Genomic DNA, 26357 nt, shown 5'->3' on the forward strand with positions numbered 1-26357 from the left:
ACAGAATTCTAAAAAAATGTTTTAACTTAATAAGTAAAGTCCTTAGTGATATATGGAATGGATCAATGACGCAGGGAATTTTTCCAGGCATATTAAAATATGCAGTTGTTAAACTTCTTTTCTAAATGTCTGACAAGAAACACTTAAATAATTACATCGAATTTCCTTACTGACATCTTTTCCAAAATATTCGAAGAAGTAATGTACAATACTCAAGAGTAGTCTCATATTTAAGTATAAATAATTTGCTTTGGATTTCAGAAGGGTTGCTCGAGTGAGAATGCTATTTACACATTCACTCATCAAATATTACGAGCCTTAAATAATAAAATATCACCAGTTGGTATTTTTGTGATATTTCTAAGGCATTTGGTTGTTAAGGGCTTGTTACATACACTCTCCAAAACTCAGCTTTTACGGCACTGATGGCTTTACACATAACTGATTTGATACCTACTTAACAAGCTGAATTCAAGAAGTTGTGCTGAATATTTCAAACAATAAAGATAAAAGCTGAAGTAATGAATTAAAATTTGTGCCCAAGCCAGGACTTGAAACCAGGTCTCTTTCTTATAAGGCAGATGTGCTATCCACTACACAATCCTGGCTAACAGAGCTAACACAAACTACAATTAACTTCTCAGCAAAACAAGCATAAATTTTGATTCATTTCTTCAGCTTCTATTCTTAGCTAAGATAAAGTCGAGACACAATATGTCTCCAAGAAAGCATAAATGTATCAGATAAATTCAAACAATGTTGGAAGGGCAGAAAATTTTGGTTACTGAGGAGAAATCACAATGAGAGTCCCATAAAGTTCAATTTTGGGTCCACTCGAGTTACATCCAGAAAGTAAGTTTCCCGATGTTGTTTCCTTTAAAGTAGACGTATTTAGCTGGGAAGATAGCGCATGCACCACAGATCTGTGACGTGACACTTAAATGCCGGCCGAAAAGGTGCCAGTACTGCGACACCAGAGCCCCAGAATGGTGTCTCTTATTCGTTCTTCCGCCGCCTACGAGGCTCGGCCAGTGATAAGGTTCTTTAATACACAAAACATAGCGCCATCAAAATTCATCTGTTGGGTCTACGGGAAGAAAACCATGCTCAAACAGTTGGTGCTTCGCTGGTGTAAGTTTTTTTCCGAAGGTCATCAAAGTATCATTGATAAACGGCGCAGTGGACGACCGTCCCTCAGCAGTGACCTTCTCGTTGAGCTGGCGCGGCAGCGTATCCTGCAGAACCGTCGCTTCATGATTACGGAGCTCAGCAGCTAATTTCCGCAGATATCGCGATCTTTCTTGCATGAAATCGTCGCTAACCACCTGCTGTTCAAGAAATTGTCTGCCATTTGCGTGCCAAAAACCTGACACCCGAGCACAAAACGAAACGCCTTGGGGCAGCACTGACATTTCTGCAGCGGCATCATGATGACGGCGACGAGTTCCTCGACTGGATCGTCACGGTCAATGAGATGTGGATTTCTTACTTGACCCTGGAAACCAAGCGGACGACTCTCACTTGCTCTTTCGGCTCACAGACGGCAAACTTCTACGACACAGAAATACAGAAGCTGATTGCACGATATGACAAGTGTCTCAGTTCTTTTGATGACTACGTAAGAGAATAGCTGAAACACTGCTTTCGTGTAACTAAGTTGTCGTTGTTTAAAAAAATTACGGAAACTTAATATATATATATATATATATATATATATATATATAAAAAATTGCCACCGTTCCATCGTAAGAGTTTTTTTTTTTTAAATCAAGTTGCACCATCGGTGGCAAGTTAATCTTTTAATGTTAGTGTTTTGTACCATTTCCATCCCTCCCATGGGGTACATAGTTTATGTGCTTGTGTGAGTTGTTAAAATTTTTAGTTTAAAGCAATACGGTGGGTTGCAGATTTCCACCAGCGTAGTCTTTCAGAGGTTGCTGTGAGCGGTCTTGACTACGGCCGTGTCAAAAGGGAGCGGCAAGGTTCTCAGCCTGAAAGCTCATACTGTCAAAAATTTGTTCTTCATGCCTCTGAATAAATTGTAACTTGATATTTAGAGGGAACTTTCTGATTATAATTTTAAATCTGTTTCTAAAAAAAAAAAACGTTTTTAGGAATAAATTTCTATTTGTTGAAAGAAATTTGATTTGTTTTCATCAGTTACCCACTGGCAACTACTTCCACGCTCACAGAGTGTGATCAAATGTGTTAATGTTCTTGATGAATCGCTAGTAAATAAAGTAAATTCTTAAGAAAAAGTTTTGTAAGTAAATTCACGGTTCACATTTGACTCATTATCACAGCAACGTTTACTAACGAAAGTGCATTCGTATGGAGTATCAAACGAAATTTGTAAGTGCACTGAAGATTTTTTGCTATGGAGGGCATAGCGAGTAATTTTGGATGGAGAGTCATCACCAAATGTACACGTAACTTTAAGTGTGCTCCAGGAAAGTGTATCTAAATTTGTTGTTGGAAATACACTTGGGTGCTCGCTGACTTAGGGGTGAGCTGAACAGTATCGGCTTACACTGTCTGAGATGTTGATGGTGAAGGGCCGGATGGAGCCGTCGGCCTTCTCGGGGCGGCGAGTCACCCACCAGGTGCTGTCCAGCCGCGGCACCGCCGGAGTCTGGTTCAGCTTCAGCCACACCAGCACCGACACCACCGCCACCAGCAACGTCAGGTACCTGAGCACGGCCATCCTGCAGGGAGAAGAAACGATGCAAAAGGCTAACTTACATTTCGTTACAACCACACATTGTTTGGAAGGACATGACTGAGGAAACAGGCACGAGTACACTATTGTCTTATTACACCCAATCCTAAGGCGAGGGATCAGCTTAGAGACAAATTACCTATACTGATATGGACTTTTCTTTGGTTGGAGAACTAGAACGAGGCACTTCCAGATTCTTGAGGTTGACTGATTCTCAAATGAGAGGAAGTGGCTCCAAAAAATACTGTTGGCCATTAAAATTGCTACACCAAGAAGAAATGCAGATGATAAACGGGTATTCATTGGACGAATATATTATACTAGAACTGACATGTGATTACATTTTCACGCAATTTGGGTGCATAGATCCTGAGAAATCAGTACCCAGAACAACCACCTCTGGCCATAACAACGGCCTTGATACGCCTGGGCATTGAATCAAACAGAGCTTGGATGGCGTGTACAGGTACAGATGCCCATGCAGCTTAAACACGATACCACAGTTCATCATCAGTTGCTCGGCCACCATTGACCAGACGTTTTCAATTGGTGAGAGATCTGGAGAATGTGATGGCGAGGGCAGCAGTCGAACGTTTTCTGTATCCAGAAAGGCCCGTACAGGACCTGCTGAAATGTAGGGTTTCGATGGGATTTAATGAAGGGTGGAGCCAAGGGTCGTAACACACCTGAAATGTAACGTCCACTGTTCAAAGTGGCGTCAGTCCGAACAAGAGGTGACCAAGACGTGTAACCAATGGCACCTCATACCATCCTGCCGGGTGATACGCCAGTATGGTGATGACGAATACACGCTTCCAATGTGCGTTCACCGCTATGTCGCCAAACACGGATGCGACCATCATGATGCTGTAAACAGAACCTGGATTCATCCGAAAAAATGACGTTTTGCCATTCGTGCACCCAGGTTCGTCGTTGAGTACACCATCGCAGGCGCTCCTGTCTGTGATGCAGCGTCAAGGGTAACCGCAGCCATGGTCTCCGAGCTGATAGTCCATGATGCTGCAATCGTCGTCGAACTGTTCGTACAGATGCTTGTTGTCTTGCGAACGTCCCCATCAACTGACTCAGGGATCGAGACGTAGCTGCACGGTACGTTACAGCCATGCGGATAAGATGCCTGTCATCTCGACTGCTAGTGATACGAGGCCGTTGGGATCCAGCACGGCGTTCCATATTACCCTCCTGAACCCACCGATTCCATATTGTGCTAACAGTCATTGGATCTAGACCAATGCGAGCACCAATGTCGCTATACGATAAACCGCAATCGCGATAGGGTACAATCAGACCTTTATCAAAGTCGGAAACGTGATGGTACGCATTTCTCGTCCTTACACGAGGCGTCACAACATCGTTTCACCAGGCAACGCCGGTCAACTGCTGTTTGTGTATGAGAAACTGGTTGGAAACTTTCCTCATGTCAGCACGTTGTAGGTGTCGCCATCGGCGCCAACCTTGTGTGAATGCTCTGAAAAGCTAATCATTTGCATATCTTCTTCTTCTTCTTCCTGTCGGTTAAATTTGGCGTCTGTAGCAGGTCATCTTCGTGGTGTAGCAATTTTAATGGCCAGTAGTGTAGGAAGATAAGAATGGGTGGGAGAGCGTTGTGCATCCCACTTCCAAATGGTGCTGAACTGTACCGACTTTCAAGCCAACACATGTAGAGATGGAAAACGGCTGTTCAAGGATTTGAAACACTACTGCACGAATACGATACTACATGTATTTCGTGTGCCCATCCTGTAAGAGATTAAGTGAGATGTGACTATAGTTGTTGGGATCTCACTAGCTCAACAGAAAAAAATATAAATCCTCAGTTGACCAATTCTGAACGTTCGTGTTATCTTAGCTTCATATGGAACACTGTACCTCCAAGGATCATTAAGTGTGAATGTTCCACCACGAACAAGAATCTAAATAATCTTCTTAGGCTGTCTACACCTTCTTACAAGGAAGCTGAATGTAGCTTTAAGGCCGAGTGCAACTACAGAATTTTTGAAGATCAAGAGTATGAAAGTGAATCGGTACTGCTGCGAGAAATTTGAAAAATAAGAGAATCGAAGCACTTGACATGCATGTTAGAGAAGGATGCTAAAAATTAAACGAACTGAGAAAGCAATGAGGGGGTTCATCGCAGAATCGGCAAGGAGAGGAATGTTTCGAAAACATTACCTAGAAGACAGGGCAGACTGGTAGGACGTGCGTTAAGACAAGGGAGAATACGTTCCATGGCATTAGAGGACAAAAACCTGTAATATATTGATTATTCCTTGCTACTGTAGTGTTATCTTGAAGCTGTGGGAAAGGAGGACAGACGTTCCAAGGCGCGGAAGCAGAGACGATGCTGAGGGCAGACGAAACTAGGAGAGATATTGTTACACGAAGTAAACCGTAAGGGGAGAGCCTCGCAAAAATGCAGACGCCCCCAGACGTGGTCCCAGGGCGCTAGTTACTCTTCAAGGAGTTAACATGTAACTTCATATGTCGTCTAGACGCTGTGATAGGTTGCCACCGAAAAACTTTGTTTACCAACAGGCAGGTACTAGCGTATAAAGCTATCTTGATACCAGCCCTGAGAACAGCAACGTCAGTAGGCTCACAAGGGTTAGAAAGAGCGAAAACGCCCAAAAAACTGTTGACCTAGCAGTCCCTACTCTGGGGAGCCCTAAGTGCGGGGCTAAATGACGTATAACAATAATGTTGCAAGCCTTATTTGGCAGAGCAGTTACGTTTAGCCTTCAGCTGAACAATGCTGATACCAAATACGGACTGCATTAGTGCAACTGCATTAACGTCCCCGCCTTACGAGCAGTAGAGGGGACCTAACTAAACCGTGATTGGCAGGCGCCTGCAAGAGACCTGAGGGATTGGCTGGGTGGCTTTGAGTGGGAAAAACAGTGCCCCCACGCGACTCTTTAAAACCCCTACATTCCGCATTTTGGCGGAGTTCTCAGTCAGACGATCTGGGTACCGAATCTGCGTCCGTTGACTCCAGCCTCGGTCCAGCTTCGCGTAAGTCTGCTCTCTCACTTGGAGTGCCTCAGTGAACAGTGTCACATTAAATATGTTTTGTTTTGCAATTAAGTTGTTGCCTTAAGATGCTGCTAGTGGTTGCTACTGTGATTAGCATCCACTCCTGGGACTTCTGCATTGGCTTATGTTGTAACAGTGTTATTCATGCTTTTTCTAACCCTAGAACTAGCCTCCAGTGTATTAGTTAGTCCTGTCTGGAATAAACAACTATTTCAAAATCCTGTTTGTCCAAGAATCCCCACAATGAGTTCCCTACCAAGTCTCACCACCTGCATTTCTAGTAAATGCCTGCACTAGTGTTGGTTCAGATAGAAGAAAACAATTAAATGCGTTCACTGTCAATTGTCCTTCTGCCTTCCGATCTGTACCGCTCGGGAGCGCAGACTGACCAGTAACGTCAGTTGGATAAGCAGCTGCAGCAGCAAGTCGTATTCTCCTAGCTCACTCATTTGTTACATAGTTTAATTCTTAATTTCTTTGCGTGTTTTTGGTACTTGCATTGTTTAATTCATAAATTTCGGGCGTATTATAGTATTTGAGAGTTGTAGCATCGCGTTTTAGTACCTGAATAGTGTAAATTCGCGTAGTCGTTTGTCTACTGTTTTGTTTTGAACTGCCAGTGTCGGTTGGTCGCAGTCAGTGTGCTCCCTGCCGCCGTTGGATAAGCAGCTGCAGCAGCAAGTCGTATTCTCCTAGCTCACTCATTTGTTACATAGTTTAATTCTTAATTTCTTTGCGTGTTTTTGGTACTTGCATTGTTTAATTCATAAATTTCGGGCGTATTATAGTATTTGAGAGTTGTAGCATCGCGTTTTAGTACCTGAATAGTGTAAATTCGCGTAGTCGTTTGTCTACTGTTTTGTTTTGAACTGCCAGTGTCGGTTGGTCGCAGTCAGTGTGCTCCCTGCCGCCGTTGGATAAGCAGCTGCAGCAGCAAGTCGTATACTCCTAGCTCACTCATTTGTTACATAGTTTAATTCTTAATTTCTTTGCGTGTTTTTGGTACTTGCATTGTTTAATTCATAAATTTCGGGCGTATTATAGTATTTAAGAGTTGTAGCATCGCGTTTTAGTACCTGAATAGTGTAAATTCGCGTAGTCTCCTTCCGCCTCCGAGCAGTGTCAGCAGTGCGCAAGTAGCAGCATTACTGCATTTACTAGGCAATCTTGTATTTTAATAACCGTTTAAATTTTGTCGATTTGTTTGCGCTCTCTGTAGATTAGTTCAGACGTTCTTTGCAAAACAGTTTTTAGCATGGATAGGGACTGCAACTGCTGTGTTCGGATGCAGGCTGAGTTGGCATCCCTTCGCTCCCAGCTTCAGGCAGTGTTGGCTTCGGTCACACAGCTTGAGGCTGTTGCCAATGGGCATCACTGTGGGGGTCCGGATGGGGGTTTGTCGGGGACGGCCAGCTCGTCCCACGCATCCCCTGATCGGACTAAGACTGTGGTTGCCCGGGATACTGCCCGCATTGAGGCTGATCCCTCACCTGTGGTAGAGTGGGAGGTCGTTTCAAGGTGTGGCAGGGGGCGAAAGACATTCCGGAGGGCTGAACGGAAAGCCTCTCCAGTTTGTCTGACGAACCGGTTTCAGGCTCTGTCTCAGGCTGATACTGATCTTCGGCCTGACATGGCTGCTTGTCCTGTTCCAGAGGTTGCCCCTCAGTCTGCAAGATCCGGGCAGTCGCAGAGGGTGGGCTTACTGGTAGTTGGGAGCTCCAACGTCAGGCGCGTAATGGGGCCCCTTAGGGAAATGGCAGCAAGAGAGGGGAAGAAAACCAATGTGCACTCCGTGTGCATACCGGGGGGAGTCATTCCAGATGTGGAAAGGGTCCTTCCGGATGCCATGAAGGGTACAGGGTGCACCCATCTGCAGGTGGTCGCTCATGTCGGCACCAATGATGTGTGTCGCTATGGATCGGAGGAAATCCTCTCTGGCTTCCGGCGGCTATCTGATTTGGTGAAGACTGCCAGTCTCGCTAGCGGGATGAAAGCAGAGCTCACCATCTGCAGCATCGTCGACAGGACTGACTGCGGACCTTTGGTACAGAGCCGAGTGGAGGGTCTGAATCAGAGGCTGAGACGGTTCTGCGACCGTGTGGGCTGCAGATTCCTCGACTTGCGCCATAGGGTGGTGGGGTTTTGGGTTCCGCTGGATAGATCAGGAGTCCACTACACGCAACAAGCGGCTACACGGGTAGCAGGGGTTGTGTGGCGTGGGCTGGGCGGTTTTTTAGGTTAGATGGCCTTGGGCAAGTACAGAAAGGGCAACAGCCTCAACGGGTGCGGGGCAAAGTCAGGACATGCGGGGACCAAGCAGCAATCGGTATTGTAATTGTCAACTGTCGAAGCTGCGTTGGCAAAGTACCGGAACTTCAAGCGCTGATAGAAAGCACCGAAGCTGAAATCGTTATAGGTACAGAAAGCTGGCTTAAGCCAGAGATAAATTCTGCCGAAATTTTTACAAAGGTACAGACGGTGTTTAGAAAGGATAGATTGCATGCAACCGGTGGTGGAGTGTTCGTCGCTGTTAGTAGTAGTTTATCCTGTAGTGAAGTAGAAGTGGATAGTTCCTGTGAATTATTATGGGTGGAGGTTACACTAAACAACCGAACTAGGTTAATAATTGGCTCCTTTTACCGACCTCCCGACTCAGCAGCATTAGTGGCAGAACAACTGAGAGAAAATTTGGAATACATTTCACATAAATTTTCTCAGCATGTTATAGTCTTAGGTGGAGATTTCAATTTACCAGATATAGACTGGGACACTCAGATGTTTAGGACGGGTGGTAGGGACAGAGCATCGAGTGACATTATACTGAGTGCACTATCCGAAAATTACCTCGAGCAATTAAACATAGAACCGACTCGTGGAGATAACATCTTGGACCTACTGATAACAAACAGACCCGAACTTTTCGACTCTGTATGTACAAAACAGGGAATCAGTGATCATAAGGCCGTTGCAGCATCCCTGAATATGGAAGTTAATAGGAATATAAAAAAAGGGAGGAAGGTTTATCTGTTTAGCAAGAGTAATAGAAGGCAGATTTCAGACTACCTAACAGATCAAAACGAAAATTTCTGTTCCGACACTGACAATGTTGAGTGTTTATGGAAAAAGTTCAAGGCAATCGTAAAATGCGTTTTAGACAGGTACGTGCCGAGTAAAACTGTGAGGGACGGGAAAAATCCACCGTGGTACAACAACAAAGTTAGGAAACTACTGCGAAAGCAAAGAGAGCTCCACTCCAAGTTTAAACGCAGCCAAAACCTCTCAGACAAACAGAAGCTAAACGATGTCAAAGTTAGCGTAAGGAGGGCTATGCGTGAAGCGTTCATTGAATTCGAAAGTAAAATTCTATGTACCGACTTGACAGAAAATCCTAGGAAGTTCTGGTCTTACGTTAAATCAGTAAGTGGCTCGAAACAGCATATCCAGACACTACGGGATGATGATGGCATTGAAACAGAGGATGACACGCGTAAAGCTGAAATACTAAACACCTTTTTCCAAAGCTGTTTCACAGAGGAAGACCGCACTGCAGTTCCTTCTCTAAATCCTCGCACAAACGAAAAAATGGCTGACATCGAAATAAGTGTCCAAGGAATAGAAAAGCAACTGGAATCACTCAATAGAGGAAAGTCCACTGGACCTGACGGGATACCAATTCGATTCTACACAGAGTACGCGAAAGAACTTGCCCCCCTTCTAACAGCCGTGTACCGCAAGTCTCTAGAGGAACGGAGGGTTCCAAATGATTGGAAAAGAGCACAGATAGTCCCAGTCTTCAAGAAGGGTCGTCGAGCAGATGCGCAAAACTATAGACCTATATCTCTTACGTCGATCTCTTGTAGAATTTTAGAACATGTTTTTTGCTCGCGTATCATGTCATTTCTGGAAACCCAGAATCTACTATGTAGGAATCAACATGGATTCCGGAAACAGCGATCGTGTGAGACCCAACTCGCCTTATTTGTTCATGAGACCCAGAAAATATTAGATACAGGCTCCCAGGTAGATGCTATTTTTCTTGACTTCCGGAAGGCGTTCGATACAGTTCCGCACTGTCGCCTGATAAACAAAGTAAGAGCCTACGGAATATCAGACCAGCTGTGTGGCTGGATTGAAGAGTTTTTAGCAAACAGAACACAGCATGTTGTTATCAATGGAGAGACGTCTACAGACGTTAAAGTAACCTCTGGCGTGCCACAGGGGAGTGTTATGGGACCATTGCTTTTCACAATATATATAAATGACCTAGTAGATAGTGTCGGAAGTTCCATGCGGCTTTTCGCGGATGATGCTGTAGTATACAGAGAAGTTGCTGCATTAGAAAATTGTAGCGAAATACAGGAAGATCTGCAGCGGATAGGCACTTGGTGCAGGGAGTGGCAACTGACCCTTAACATAGACAAATGTAATGTATTGCGAATACATAGAAAGAAGGATCCTTTATTGTATGATTATATGATAGCGGGACAAACATTGTTAGCAGTTACTTCTGTAAAATATCTGGGCGTGTGCGTACGGAACGATTTGAAGTGGAATGATCATATAAAATTAATTGTTGGTAAGGCGGGTACCAGGTTGAGATTCATTGGGAGAGTGCTTAGAAAATGTAGTCCATCAACAAAGGAGGTGGCTTACAAAACACTCGTTCGACCTATACTTGAGTATTGCTCATCAGTGTGGGATCCGTACCAGGTCGGGTTGACGGAGGAGATAGAGAAGATCCAAAGAAGAGCGGCGCGTTTTGTCACCGGGTTATTTGGTAACCGTGATAGCGTTACGGAGATGTTTAATAAACTCAAGTGGCAGACTCTGCAAGAGAGGCGCTCTGCATCGCGGTGTAGCTTGCTCGCCAGGTTTCGAGAGGGTGCGTTTCTGGATGAGGTATCGAATATATTGCTTCCCCCTACTTATACCTCCCGAGGAGATCACGAATGTAAAATTAGAGAGATTAGAGCGCGCACGGAGGCTTTCAGACAGTCGTTCTTCCCGCGAACCATACGCGACTGGAACAGGAAAGGGAGGTAATGACAGTGGCACGTAAAGTGCCCTCCGCCACACACCGTTGGGTGGCTTGCGGAGTATCAATGTAGATGTAGATGTAACCCCTTTTCTCCCAATCCCACTTACGTCAGGACACGACAAACAGTTGTGGAAGACAGAGATTCGAATATATTCAGATATTCAGCTATAAGCTAAAGTCAGTCTGGAAACGGAAAAAAAGGAACCTATGAGAGGTACATTCTATGAGCAGAATGACTGAACTATGAGTTTTCATGGAGGCGAGGGAGAGGGAGGGAGGGAGGGGGGAGGGAGAGAGAGAGAGAGAGAGAGAGAGAGAGAGAGAGAGAGAGAGAGAGAGAGAGAGAGAGGGGGGGGGGGGCAGGGAGAGAGACAGAGAGGGAGAGAGAAAAATGTCTATGTTGTTGCTGCACTGAATGATTTAATTATATGATATTGTAACTGTGGATGTAAACACACATATATATAACTGGGATTTCTGTTATATAGGTATGGATATTTGTGGTAGAGTCGCTTGTTTTGTACGCCAACGTTTATCTGCAGTATAGACTTTTTTTCTCTTTTTCACATTTTTCATTTCGTATGAAATCGGGTAGAGTGGATCATTATCCGTCTCCCGATTCTTTTCGGCCATACATCAGTGAGCTGAGGGTGTGGCAAAGAAGTGCCCAATCGAGAATACTTGGGACGAGGTTCACAGCTGCGGCGCCGGCCGGAGTGGCCGAGCGGTTCTAGGCGCTTCAGTCGGGAACCGCGCGACCGCTACGGTCGCAGGTTCGAATCCTGCCTCGGGCATGGATGTGTGTGATGTCTTTAGGTTAGTTGGGCTTAAGTAGTTCTAAGTTCTAGGGCACTGATGACCTCCGCTGTTAAGTCCAATAGTGCTCAGAGCCGTTTGAACCATTTGAACAGCTGCGGCATTTGCCTTACAACCACGAAAAACGTTGGTCGAAACTACAGAGCTGGCCGATTGGTACTGTAGGGAAGCAGCCTACTCACGCCGTATAAAATTCACATCAGTCTTTCCATTGTGTGCCAGCCAGTCCGCTGTAACTAGCTCTGACGTCATAAATGTTGCGCAATACCTTAAAAATCAAGTAAATAACCTGAAACATTTCTAGCATTTCAGGAGTAATACTAAATCAATATGTGTTGAATATCAGTTCAATAACTTTAACCATTTTCGAAATTTGGATGTTTTTCTGTAAAAATCATTGGCGCAACAGAAAAGAGCTAGAAACTTAAAAATTTATATTTAGATTCCTTTTTCATAATAATTTAGTAGAAACAGTATTCTGGATCTCACAAATTAAAATTTTAGTTGAAATTCATGATTTTCTGGTTTTTGTCTTAGAAATTAAGGAAGCAAGATAGGCAAGAAGTAGGCGAATAAATAAGGCTAGGATGTTTAAATTTAAGTAGAAGGGAGATCCGCTATAATCATAAAGATGTGAGAAGTTTCAACTGAATAACTATAAAACTATAGCGATAGCGTATCTCCAAAGGGCAAGTTCAGAGCTCGTCTACTGCGTGTAGTGTAATTAAATTAATTCTCTCGCCCAAAATATTTGACTTAGCCACGTCAGACATTTATTATGATTACTTACCTGTGTGCTGATTGCACATTTAAATTGAGAGCTTCATCGGCCATCAGCAAAGGAAGCAATGATTTATTCAATAACTTAAAGTGACGCATTACTAGCCCAGCGGCTAGTCGGGAGAGCGGATTTGATCAGGCGTTCCCTTAGCCGTTCGCACTGCGGCTTTATATGTAAGAACGCTGCGCGAGAGAAAAAGGCCCCAGTTCTCTCCAGACGCTGATTAGCGCACCACCTGTGCCGGGAGTCGCGTCGCCTCGGTATCATTGCTATAAACAGCCTCGGATGCCGTAATAAGTTACTCGAGATATGCGTAACCATTAAATTGCTTTCGAGTGAAGTGTTAATTCTGGGATGACTTTAATGATCTATCTTCAGTTTGTGTATGACGTATTTTCATGTGCCGCCACGGGACAGACATTCTACCATTATTTAGCATGGCGTTAGATGAACATTATCATCAAATTACGGCGAGCATTCACTTAAACATTTAATTTGAACAGTTATAGTTGCATCAGCGCATTAGACTCTGAACTGCTCTGGTAGTTGGATTGTGTGGATTCTTTTTGGTCTGTGACTTTCAGAATATAGTGAATATTTGAGAGAGAATCGTTTTTGATTATGAATCCCAGACAATCTCCTAATTCCTCAGAGCTATAAGCTGTAGCTATAAATGTATTTCTCAGATGAAGTGTGCACTAGGAATTCTAATTACAGGCTTCACGTTTTGCTAATCACTTTCTGGTTGCCAATATTGTAGTTTGAGAGCCAGTGTTGAGAACGGCAAACAGCATAAATAAATAAATAAAAGGAACATTTAATAACAATAATTGCACCCGCCGCCCCACATAAGTTGCTAATCGGCTGGGAAATGCATATTTTCTACATTTATAATTAACAACTAATTTTCACCCGCCGCCCCACATATGGTGCATCGGCTGGGAAATGCATCGTTCCTACAAAACATTTATATAACAATTAATAAACCCGCCGTCCCACAGTACCATCTTTGATTTACTCCCAGGGCACAATGTCCCATTCACGAATAGGCTAGTACCCGCCTATGTTTCTGTTTGTGAGTGACGAAGGATGAAATCGATGATCTGCTCGTCATTCACTGTGGGGTCTATGAGTGTCTGTGACCGCTGAGTGTGTGAGCGTTTCTTTGTCACGTGACGTAGAAATTACTACTGTTAAAATCTTTGATGTGCGAATAATAACGGGAGCCATGGAATCAGGTGAGACTGTAATGATCAGCTGCTCGCATAAGGCTAAATGTCACATCAGTAGTAAGACACATGTTCTGTCCCTTTACTGCCTCTAACTATACTTGCAACGAAACTGCATTCTCTGTATCCCAAAGTACGTAAATGATTTCACAGTTCGCATACACTCACGGAAGTGGAAAGTGTTACAGAAGTGACAACTCGACCGAACGCTAGCCAACAGATAGTCTAGAATTTCCGTGATGTGTTAATAAAAACTTCATCCTTAATCGAACTCATTTTCAGTACAGAAAAAAAAAACAAATCCTACAGATTGAAAGGGTACAGTACCGTCCGACATTGAAAATAGGTACAACATACTTCATTATTTTTGTCAGAACAACACATTTTTTTGTAAAATAACTCAATTTCAATTAATACAGCGAAGCCGGATACCAGTGTGGGAAAGAATGACAATTTATTTATTTAATTGATCACATGTGCACTCCCACAAAATAAATACCTACATCCAGTTTGGTGAGATCTGTGAAATGAATGAATGTATGGTCGTCTGCTAACTGCAGATAGTGAATGTGAATATATGATCATCTTTGAGACGATCCTTTCGCCACCTTTGGTGAGACCAAAGGGATGAAATTTACCTGAGCTTTGAGCGCCTGAAATGTGGCTGACCGGGCCGCTGGATCTTGTGCTGTTAAGACCTGTCTTAGGTGCGCTCCGTAAAGACAAAAGAGTGGAGACATGGTATGCATGTGGAATATTTAAGAGTAGTTTGAAATAATAATTTCTCTATTTCAGGAACTTTTGTGGGGAGAATTAAATGTCAGGCAGGTAATATTAATGGGATCGTAGTAATCTTCGGAAGTGACTAACGGTCACAATGAAACCACGTGTAGCAATAAGTTGAAATACTTCCGTGTGCTTAAGTTAAGCTGAATTACTAGCGTGTGTACTATAAGTTGAAATATTTAAGAAATGGCGTGTGCAGGACTTGAAATTAGAGACGAGTACTTCCACGTGGTGAGTACTGTGTGAGTCTCAATCTGTGCATGAGACAAAGGATAAAGAGAAGTACTCGTCCATGGTATCAGTTGAGGACTCGTGTGTGTGATGAATATGTTCTTAATATTACTTTGCGAGATATGTTTCCGTGTGACGCTTGATTCAAACTATAATACTCTGAGAGAGAAGCAAGGTGAATCAGCCGTCTATCCAGCAACGCCACATGGCTTGCATTGCACCGGAAGACGTGCTTATATCTCCAGAGTTCATAGTAGGAAACTAGAATTACGAAATGGGGCAGTGTCGTGTGAAACTGGGATAAATATTAATTGAAGTGGGAAAGCTGAAAGTGATAATGTTGTGACTATTCCCTGTGTAGTATTTCATGTTGTAGTGTGGTGTATGTCATGTAATTTAAGTATGTGTGGTTTGCATGGGAGAGTAGCAAGGTAGTTTCAGAGGTAGTGGGTTATGCGTGTTCCTTTTGTACTGCTCGGTCTGGAGGAAAGTTTCGTGATGATGATTGTGAGAGTCGAAGTGTGAGAAATAATAAATGATCCACCATCCTATCCAGAAAGTGCACTGTAGCGTTAAATAATTACGAGACCATAAGATAGAGATTCACCAATGTAAAGCCATGCCCACTGGGCGGAATTTCTCGTGTGTTATTGTTGTAGGTTATAGAATTTGTGTGTTTAGGTTACAGAATTTATCGGAATAAATAAGATAGTGAAAAGAAAAAGATTGGTGGCCTATTCCTTCGAATTGTATGTTGTCATGATATCCAGAATTTATAATATGTGCGCCACTCATATTCAGTGCGATGGCCACGTGTTGATAAAAGCCGTTAAATAAAAAGAAAAGAAAATGTGGTATTGCCAGTGCGCAGTGAACAGTCAGAGTTCTGTAAATTACTGATAGTCAGATGTGCGTTTCCGTTGCGTATTATTCATATAGGAGGATAACTTGTAAGTTAATTGTGAGCACAAGAGTTCATGTTACTCGATAAATAAGAATGAATCCACTCGCTTGGCAGACCACTCATCTTGCAGGCCTGACTGCTTGATGCCACAGTATGAGCAAGGCATGTGGGTGCCTCTCAAGATGAAGAATGGTGTAAGTTCATGACGTTTACAAGGTGTGTCTACCGTTCCTGGAAATTTTCATCGGAGATCGCAACACATCTTGCCCCGAGGACGTGCACCGTGTCTGAGACCTGCAGGTTAACGTTATCTTTCGGACTTTGTGAAAGGTCCAGTCAGTGGGATGAGGGACATGGGAGCACCATACTGACTGATCCCAAACATACTTGCTGTAGTGCAATGACTACATAACGAGTGGTGACGAGACAGGACAACAGCGTGGTAAGAACAGTACACACGTGTTCTTCCTGAAGTACCACGCCACAGTGCGATCCTCAGGTCGCTCAACTGGCTGTGACCAATACGCAGATTACAACAGTTGAAATACGAGAAGAGGCTGCACAAAGCGTTGAATGAAGTCATTCCGCATATGGCTGTGAATAATTATGGACGTCGTTTTTATTTTATTCTTTTTATTTTTACGCAAGGTGACTACTGCTTTTGTGCTTCGCACGTGATTCATGTTGATATGGTATGTGGAAGAGCGGCTATACTTTTACCATCATGGGCATTTGGTTTCAGATTGCTGGAAACTATGTTCTAGTACGTAATAATTTAACGTTGTAAATTGAACATCCGACCCGCCAGGGTAGCCGAGCGTGCTAACGCATTGCTTCTTGGACTCGGATAGGCGCGCCGGCCCCGAATCGAATCCGCCCGACGGATTACCGACGAGGGCCGGTGAGCCGGCCAGCCTGGATGTGGTTTTTAGGCGGTTTTCCACATCCTGCTAGGTGAATACCGGGCTGGTCCCCATGTTCCGCCTCAGTTACACGCGTCGCAGACATTTGCAACGCGTCCGCACTATTTCAGGATTTACACTAGACTCAGATTGTTGGGGTACACTGATTCCGTCCTGGGGGGTATGGGGTGGCGGCAGGAAGGGCATCCAGCCATCCCTAACACTAACATTGCCAAATCCGTTGTAACCATGCGATCGCTGCGGGACTACAGCGAAAGCAAAAGAAAGAAAGAAAGAAAGAAAGAAAGAATTGGTGTCTAACATCCCCTAACGATTGACAACGACAAAGTGTTGGAATTGCAATCGTGGAATGACTTCATTCACAAATTTAGACTGTGGAGTCAGTCCTCATCAAAATTCTACAGAAAGGATGTTATTATGAACAATCTGGAACAGCTGATTGTAAGCTGGGCTGAGATCTCGAGCTACCATGCACCAACTCCCGCTGAAACCATACCACAGATAATAGACTTGCTTAGTGTAGAGCCAGAGTAAAATGGGACGTTGAGTGGTGTTCAGTGGGGTCCAGTGATAAGTCTGGTTTCTGTTTGTGGCTATCAGATCTACGTCAACGTGTCAGTAGACGACCTGGTGGAAGGTCTCAGGAACCACCGATTCTTAAGAGCCATACCTCTCAAGCTCCTGGAAACGGGTCGTGGAAGCTATTGAATGACAACAGGACTTATAAGGTACTTGTCGAAAGGAGGCTGAATGCTCGCTAGTCCATGGCAACAATGGTGGAACCTGCAGTCACACCTTTCATGACCAGTGTACGAATTTTTCAACAGGATAATGCAAGATCCCACACTGCACTTCACTCCACAGTCGCCTTGAGGTGTGAATGGACTCTTCAAATAGCTCTGAGCACTATGGGACTTAACATCTGAGGTCATCAGTCCCCTACACTTAGAACTACTTAAACCTAACTAACCTAAGGACATCACACACATCCATGAACGAGACAGAATTCGAACCAGCGACTGTAGCAGCAGCGCGATTCCGGACTGAAGCGCCTAGAACCGCTCGGCCACAACGGCCGGCTATGGACTCTTGACTGGCCTGTGTGGTTCCCTGATTTGTGACCAACAGAGCATGTCTGCGATACCAACCAGTATTCAGTAATCGTCATGAACTTCCACAGCACTTGTTTCAAGCATGCTTCCGTGCCACAACGAATACAAAAGCATTTTCGCGTCTGTGATGTTCACTTCTTACACTAATATTGATTACGGACTTCTGTCCCGAATATAACGAAAATTTAACAATTTTATAGTCATTTTGTGATGAACATTTTTAAAAATTTTATAAATATCGGCAGAAATATCGTGAATGTCACTGACTTTCCTTTTACCTATAGTGTCAACACTTCCCTGTTGGGCCATATCTCTCAATTTGAGACTAGATAATTTATCTGCTCCTGGTCCAAAACCTGTGTCATTATGACGATCAACTTCCTGAAAATTGAGAGGCTGGGGTGGGGGGCGGGAAGGGAAAAGGGGAAATTTTCGTGTAAATATCACTTCTCTCTCTCCGTCTACGCACAGCTCTTGCAGTCCTCGGTGACCGCTTCTCGCTGCTGCTATAATGACAAAGAGCTGGGCTGGAACTAGAGCGCTCCCGACGTTCACGGTAGTATGCTCTTTCAGATGGTCCTCATTTCGCCATAGCCATTTTTATTGACCACTAATCCCACTTTGGTATGATTAGTTAACAGCCATTGGGCAGGTCGACTTCTCATGAAATCGCCGGCCTCATTTACCCTGATTACAATATTCAGCTAATATAAAGCAAGAGCCTAAGAAATAAAGGCTTCGCTTATGGGGATAATACCACACATCCCAGTTCGTTGCGAATTTACTTATATATGATCACGCCATCAGCTAGCGAATTGTAACAGTCTAACCGTTCTCCGTTAACCTCTCTTTTCACTCCTATCGCCGCTCCATGATCTATTTCGCCTTGGTAATACTTTATTCACGTGGCAGTAACTGTTCCTTCGCCAAACAGTAACCCCTGTCTCAACCTCACTTTGACTTCAAATTCAGCTTCCTTATTTTCCACGGATATCATATGCATCACTCTCGCACAACATTAAGTCTTCCTTTGAGACACTGTGTCCCCCTGCTCCTACACCAAGCTCCTCAGAAACGTCATATGAACTAGCGTTTAACAATCGCCACACACAGTGTAATGTTAGTTCATTAGGACACGAAGAGGACTGACCACGTCTTGGCATCCTTTTCCAAAGGAAGCCACACCAGTTCTTTATTCCGAGGATATTATGACATTTCTCAAGGCCATAAAATCGTTACGTTGCTGTCGTTTGTATAGTCTTGAGCCGAAACTAGAAAATAAAACTTCAAATACCCAGCGGGGCAATAATTGTAAATAAAATAACCTTATGTCAATAAATGTCAGTTAAGTTCTTGTTACAATGCAATTGTACCTAGTTTAAAAATAATAAACTAAAATATGGACATAAGCCATTTTGATTATTTGTTCCCTACAGTTGTAGTAATTTCTCGAGCTAGGACAATCACACACACTATTATATTCACAGTTTACTTACAGCAAATTATACTATTTACTAGCCGCCCCTAGTGACAGAGCGGTTCTAGGCGCTTCAGTCTGGAACCGCGCGACCGCTACGATCGCAGGTTCGAATCCTGCCTCGGGCATGGATGTGTGTGATGTCCTTAGGTTAGTTAGGTTTAAGTAGTTCTAAGTTCTAGGGGACTGATGACCTCAGAAGTTAAGTCACATAGTGCTCAGAGCCATTTGAACCACTTGAACTATTTACTAACCTATTATGAAAAAATGCCATACCAACATCAGATACATAAGAAGTAATTTAGGAGATTTTATGAAGCACACGATATCTATTGCGAATAGTTCTTTTTCTTTTTTCAGTTAATACTGATTTCGAATTAATATGACAAACACTGATATCAAAACGCACTTGTAAAGTTGAAAGGTGTGGTAAAAGATGTAGAGATTAAGCTGCTGTTTCGGGACGATCTTCCTGTTTAGAAACTAATTCCATTGCTCAAGCTACAGTATTAGTGGCACTACATCGCTGAAATTCGATTTTCCTGTGTGAGGAATCATTATACATAGCATTCATCAAGGGTGTACATCATGACTCACTAAGTTTAGAGTGCCGAGCGAGGTGGCGCAGTGGTTAGACACTGGACTCGCATTCGGAAGGATGACGGTTCAATCCCGCATCCGGCCATCCTGATTTAGGTTTTCCGTGATTTCCCTAAATCACTCCAGGCAAATGCCGGGATGGTTCCTCTGAAAGGGCACGGCCGACTTCCTTCCCCATCCTTCCCTAATCCGATGAGACCGATGACCACGCTGTCTGGTCTCCTTCCCCAAACCAACCAACCAACCTAAGTTTAGAGTACTGCAGCGATACCTCAGAAGCACTGAATCGCTGTACGGCAATCATTCAAGTGATGGTAGCATTCCGATATTACTGCTGTGTTGTGTGTTTTGCCGGCCGCTGTGGCCGAGCTCTTCTAGGCGCTTCAGTCCGGAACCGCGCTGCTACTACGGTCGCAGGTTCGAATCCTGCCTGGGGCATGGGTGTGTGTGATGTCCTTAGGTTAGTTAGGTTTAAGTAGGGGACTGATGACCTCAGATGTTAAGTCCCATGGTGCTTAGAGCCATTTGAACCATTTTGTTGTGTGTTTTCTTGTGTTTCTGCGGTGATATTTCGCCAGCATACTACATTTAGAGACTTCGGTATACATCGGGAAGTGATTATTGCAAATCCAAATGTGATGGTTTTTGAGATTTCTGCAAATGGTTCTAGACTTGAAACTTGTTTTCGTCATTAAGAAGCGAAAGACCAATTTATTTTCCGACCCTTGTTAGCACTGAGTAACACTCTCTAACGACATTGCTACAGAAAATACATCTGTTTCTGTTCAGGAAAGCCGAATAATAGTCAAAAATATATCTGTTCTAACCTCTATATATTTCGACAAAGCAAATTGTTACATACGAGTATATCGAGAAGTACTGTGGTTGCGGAACCAGTATTAGGACGATGGGTACAGAAAAACTTTCATGGTACGATTAAAAATGAAGGTTTGTCCTCAAAGAGACTTACAAGTGTTATTTGAGGCCTCTTTCTGAGTTGTTTCTTTTGTAAACATTAATTCCCGTGCAGCGATGGAGTCAACTATGGTGCACTATATATTACAGTAGATCGTAAAATGTGAGTACGAGTGCTAAATGTATCAAGAAATGTCTTAAAAATTTACCTATCCCTATAAGAAACTAGTTAGCAACGCAAAAATAACAAAGTAACAGTTTCGCAGTTGAAATGCGAGCTGCTGTGAGGAACGCTTGCTGCTTACCTATCTACACACAGCTTGTCATGTGGAAAAGCCGGCGCTGACTGTTCAAGACGGGAGCTACACCTGTACTTATCTCCAACGCAGCAGTCATTATCTCAGATAAACAGACATATCTGATACAGGCTGTTTCGTCCGGCACGTCTTTTGCAGTTTTAGTTCAATATTCCACCTAGGTTGCACTTCGTATCAAATGCAACGCATACAAACGTATCCAGCGATCTCAAACTCTACAGACCATGTGCTCCTTGAACAAACTACTTCCATTCCTTTCTGTTTTGTGCTCTGTTCCTCCAGGTGTTTTCAAGCCGGCGTCTGGTGATTGGCTTCCCCTCAAGTGCCTTCCTCATCTGTGTTTGTTCTAGCACACGGACTACAGGCCCGCCAACTGGATTCTTTACTCTCCAGCTTTTGTAGAAGCATCAAGAGGTAGATTTCCTCGTTCTTCCTCCTCTTCCATTCTTCTTTATCTAAGATCAGTCCCCATATTTTCCTTATTGCTCTTCATTCAAAAGTTAATAGTTTTCCCTTTTCTCGTTTGGTCATGCTCCACGTTTCTGAACCGTACATGACTGCTGGGTGTATCACTGTGTGATCGATTCTCATCTTAGTGTTTTCTGATCTTGATTTTGAACTGAAGTTCTCCATTAGGGAATACATACATTTCATTCCCACTGCTATCCTTTCTTGATGTCCATTTCTATGCTGTTCCCACTAGTAATCCAAGATCCCAAGTATTTGAACTGGTGAACTCTCTTAAACCTCGCGCCATCTACCTCAAGAAATTCTTCCTGCTCTTGTGTTCTTCATTACTGCATGAACTCCGATTTGACTTATTAACTTTTAGCCCACCCTTCCGTGAACAGTCGTCCATTTTCTTGTACATCCGTTTCAATTCATGGTTTGATTCACTTAGCAGTACTATATCATCTTGAAACGCAACAAATAATTTACATGCCTTTCTCATCAAAATTAGAGAATGATTTTGTAATTCAGAGACCGAAAACAGGATACATCGGTACGAGATCCTTTATTGATGAGATGAATTCACACTGACTGGGAGTACGATGTTCTATGCAATTGTCATTTCTTTCCTTTATTAACATCTTGGTGGGCTCATTGGATTGTGGAAGTTTCTGGTGCGCATGCTAATAAACAGCATGTTCGTTTGATATGGCGATCAGGGAACGTAGCTTCCTAACAGGACCGTCTGGGGGCAAGGACTGGGCACCTGGGTGGCGAATTCTTACAACAGAAGACGGAACGCCCATTCTGTGGGGCGGTCAGCTGCTGTCCACCTATACCACTGCACAGGCTAATGTCCGGTCGGTGAGCAGTGCGGTGTCAAGTGCGGAGACGGGGGTACATTTCTGTGTTTTGATGACCTCCTTTGGAGACAGCCATCTGCCGGTTGTAGAAAGCGTGGTCTAAAAGAGACAAAGTACAAAGTCTAGTCTCGTACGGATTCTGCTTTATTTCTTGAGCCCTGAGGAGCGAGGCTAACGGCATATGTGGGAGAGCGTGTGGTTGGCATAATAACGTGTGACGTCAAGAGCGCGACTCTGAAGTCATTGTTTTTTGATAGTAGGGAAGATGTTCTTATGGCGATTGGCGTCTGAAGGTGACGCACTATTTTGGTGAGATTTTCTACTTAGAGGGAATACTCACGATTGGGCAGCAGAACTTCTTAATTTTGCAATTGGCAGCTAGCACCGTTTTTCTGAGAAGGAATTAGGAGGGCATAAGTGAGCACCTTGAGAGAAGGCGTTTGGTCACGGAGGCGTCCGCATTCTTTTGCGGTTTGGTCGCGGAGACGCCCGGGTCGAATGCATGGATGGTGGTTATAGATGGTGGATCGTCTTGGCGTTGCACCACAGTTGGGGTTGAAACATCTTCGCGCTGCTGCAACAGAGCGCTGACACCGTCTTCTTCACGAAGGGCCAGCACTGCTGCGGCGTCGACGACGGTGCAACAACGCCATACTAACGGTGAGCATAATTCTCAGCACCGGCAGAGTAGTGACTTTTTGGGGTAGTCATCTACTTCCAGTCACTGTTTCTGTCAGGAATTTGCTGGGTTGTAAAGAGTGGAATTATCGTTGTGTTTTATTTGAGAGTAAATTCTCAAGTGAGCAAGTAGTAAATTCATAGGTAAATAAGGAACGCTGCTGTCCACTTAAAAGTACATCTGAGTTTGGAAACAGGATTGTCACGTTTCTCATAGTTGAATTTATATGTCGTTAACGGATGGGTTTGTGAATAAATCTGAGTATTTAACTAATCTATTTGGTACCTTCATTACATCAAGCTAGATGCAATTAATCAGTGATCAGGAAGTCACTTTCGATCATATTATATTAAATGCAAGTACATTAGTCCAGTCAGATGGCGTAAATCACATTCAGATTTATGCTAATTCCCTACTTTAAGGTCTATGCCGAGGGCCGTAATTTCGCTTTATCCACTTAACTTTGCTCACAATTGAAGTTTAAAGGGTAGGTCGTAAAGGAGTGACCAGCCTGCAGTTAGTTTCGAGAGGTTGGGAATATAATCACTATCGTGGATTTGCAGTATGCTTATGCGAGACAGTTCAGATTACCATCCACCTTTATTCCAGGCCTCTCCTGTTCTCTGCTTTGCCTAATTACCTTCTCTAAGATAACACTGAACAGAACACGTGAGAGAGAATACCCATGACTGAGATTTGTCTATTTGTCTCATTTTCGAACGTTTCTGATATGGCCTCTGGGAAACGCACTGCTGCTATTGCCCATCCATGCAACAAGCACAATAAAATGTGTTAGCCTACCTAATAAGTTGTTTCTCATTTCGTTTTCTATACGAGATACGGCTGTTCGTGGTGGTAACGTCAATATTTAACGATACCCCAGCCCGTGTACCATACGCCGGCGATTTATCTGGCAAATATTGCGAGTGAAACCGTTCAAGGCCAAAAGCATCTGGCGCGCTGCTGTTCCGTAAAACTGATTAGTCATTGGCATGCAGCATCACGATGACATACATTTCGTGTAGAGCTTCGCAGATACGCCTTAGATTTCTTAAATTAATACTGATTCATCGTTGACCTGAAAGTACTTTATTTACAAAAAAGGCATGTGACGAAAGGAAGGCTTAATTCTACCACAAGAGCATAATCAGAATCAGCACAGACCTGTGTTATTCTCACAGCCCTCAGGGCTTTATTATGAACTATTATCTTTGACACTGGAGGTTTCCCTGTAGTGATGACTTGTGCAGTTTCTTATAGAGTTGGATGTTGCCTTGCTTGGTATATGGCTCCTGTAAAGACATTACGTCGAATCCCATCTCCTCATCCAACTACCTGACTTCACACATAATCAGTATGCTGCGCTTAGGGCTGAGTAGTGGTATGTGTATCCTTTTCAGCTGTTTTAATATACGAGACATTTTCACGTTAAACAGCATGATTCTTGTGGGCTAAAAGCCGTTCTGCCATACTTAGTCTCAAATTTGCTGTAAATGATTTCAGTGCCAAAATGTTCATGTACCGAAACAAATAGATCCATCATCTCAATTTTACTGGCAGGGAGTTTCATAGGCTTCAGCTAAATTCTGTACACCGTCTCCGGAGCGGGATAGGTGATATCATCTGCCCTGGAATATACCGGGTGATCAAAAAGTCAGTATAAATTTGAAAACTTAATAAACCACGGAATAATGTAGATAGAGAGGTAAAAATTGACACATATGCTTGGGTTGACATGGGGTTTTATTAGAACCAAAAAAAAAACACCCCATATTGCTAGACCCGAGAAAGATCTATTGCGCGCGTCATTTGGTGATGATCGTGTGCTCAGCCGCCACTTTCGTCATGCTTGGCCTCCCAGGTCCCCAGACCTCACTCAGTCCGTGCGATTATTGGCTTTCGGATTACCTGAAGTCGCAAGTGTATCGTGATCGATCGACATCTCTAGGGATGCTGAAAGACAACTTCCGACGCCAATGCCTCACCATAACTCCGGACATGCTTTACAGTGCTGTTCACATTATTCCTCGACAACAGCTATTGTTAAGGAATGATGGTGGACATATTGAGCATTTCCTGTAAAGAACATCATCTTTGCTTTGTCTTACTTTGTTATGCTAATTATTGCTATTCTGATCAGATGAGCGCCATCTCTCGGACATTTTTTGAACGTTTGTATTTTTTTTGGTTCTAATAAAACCCCTTGTCATTCCAAGCATGTGTGTCAGTTTTTACCTCTCTATCTACATTATTCCGTGATTTATTCAGTTTTCAAATTTATACTGACTTTTTGATCACCCGGTACATTTCGTATCTTGTGTCCAAATGCCCTTTTAATACTGCGACCTCTTCGATTCTGGAGAGCTGTCGGATCCCCTCGAAACCCTCAGATTCCCTTAAGGTCGACTCCATCTGTTAGTTTTCCTGGGTAGACGTCTGGCAGACATGTATGCGAGTTATAATTTAGGGTGTTACGACATTTGCGGATATTTTTCTGTGTTTAGATGCACGTCAGAGGAGCTCGTAACCTGGTTTTTCTAAACGTTTCCCAACAGTGGCGTCTTCATTTCTAGACTGTAATGCCTGCATAAGTCTGAGATCCACAAACGCTGATGAACCAAAACATTTTCACCACTGATGGCGTTGGGGGCATGCGAGGCGGCAACGAAAGAATGTTAGCCGAACAGGGACGAGTGGGGAACAATTCCGTCTGTGATAAGGACCGCAAGTGGAGAAACCTACTGACATAAGCGACTTTGACAAACGGCAGATCGTTATGGCCCGGTGCCCGCAAACGAGCGAAGCTGGTCGGCTGTTCGCGTACGACTGTCGCGGGCGTCAACAGATTGAAGAATGGTGAAAGAACGAGTAGGCGACAAGGTGCTGGACCTCCACGCCTCCTCACAGAACTTAGAGGTCGGAGGCTTGCCAACTCTGTTAAGCAGGATAGGCATCGATCCATGGCAGGTCTGGCAACAGAGTATAATGCCGTTGTTGACACAAGTGTTCCGGAGCACATCGTTCAGCGCACACCGTCGAACATGGGGCCCCGCACCAGGCGACCCCTTTATGTTGGCATGTTCACTCCACGATAAATTCGAGACTGGATCGTGGATCGATGGAAACGTGTCACCTAATAAATCACGTTTCTTATTAAACCAAGTTGATGACCGCGTGCTGATACGCTGCCGTCCTCGCAAAGGTGCAATGCGCCAGAGTTGTTATGGACAGTATTGTGCCTGGGTTTCCATGGGACCTGTGATCGTAATCGATGGCACCGTAATGGCTACGGACCACCTGCTTCTCTTTATGCTTGACGTAGTCCCCGTTAACATCTTCCTTCACGATACCTGGCCATGTCACAAGGCCAGAATTGTGACACTGTACCGAATTAGTAGTTTTGTGAGCCATACCAAATCAAGTGTTCGTTTTGCAGGGGATTTGTGTTTACGCAAGAGTTTGT

General features: G+C 43.8%; 1 protein-coding gene across 1 annotated transcript in view; it reads right to left on the bottom strand.

Moving 5' to 3' along the window:
• LOC126469914 (juvenile hormone epoxide hydrolase 1-like) overlaps positions 1-26357 on the bottom strand; it is a 53315-nt gene that overhangs the window by 23591 nt on the left and 3367 nt on the right. Inside the window, exon 2 of the mRNA XM_050097294.1 lies at positions 2531-2705. Within this exon, the coding sequence (XP_049953251.1) occupies positions 2531-2704 (174 nt within the window). The 5' untranslated portion in view covers position 2705. The remainder of the gene's footprint in view (positions 1-2530; positions 2706-26357) is intronic.

The sequence above is a fragment of the Schistocerca serialis genome, chromosome 1 (genome assembly GCF_023864345.2).
Source record: "Schistocerca serialis cubense isolate TAMUIC-IGC-003099 chromosome 1, iqSchSeri2.2, whole genome shotgun sequence".
Taxonomy (NCBI): Eukaryota; Metazoa; Arthropoda; class Insecta; order Orthoptera; family Acrididae; genus Schistocerca; species Schistocerca serialis.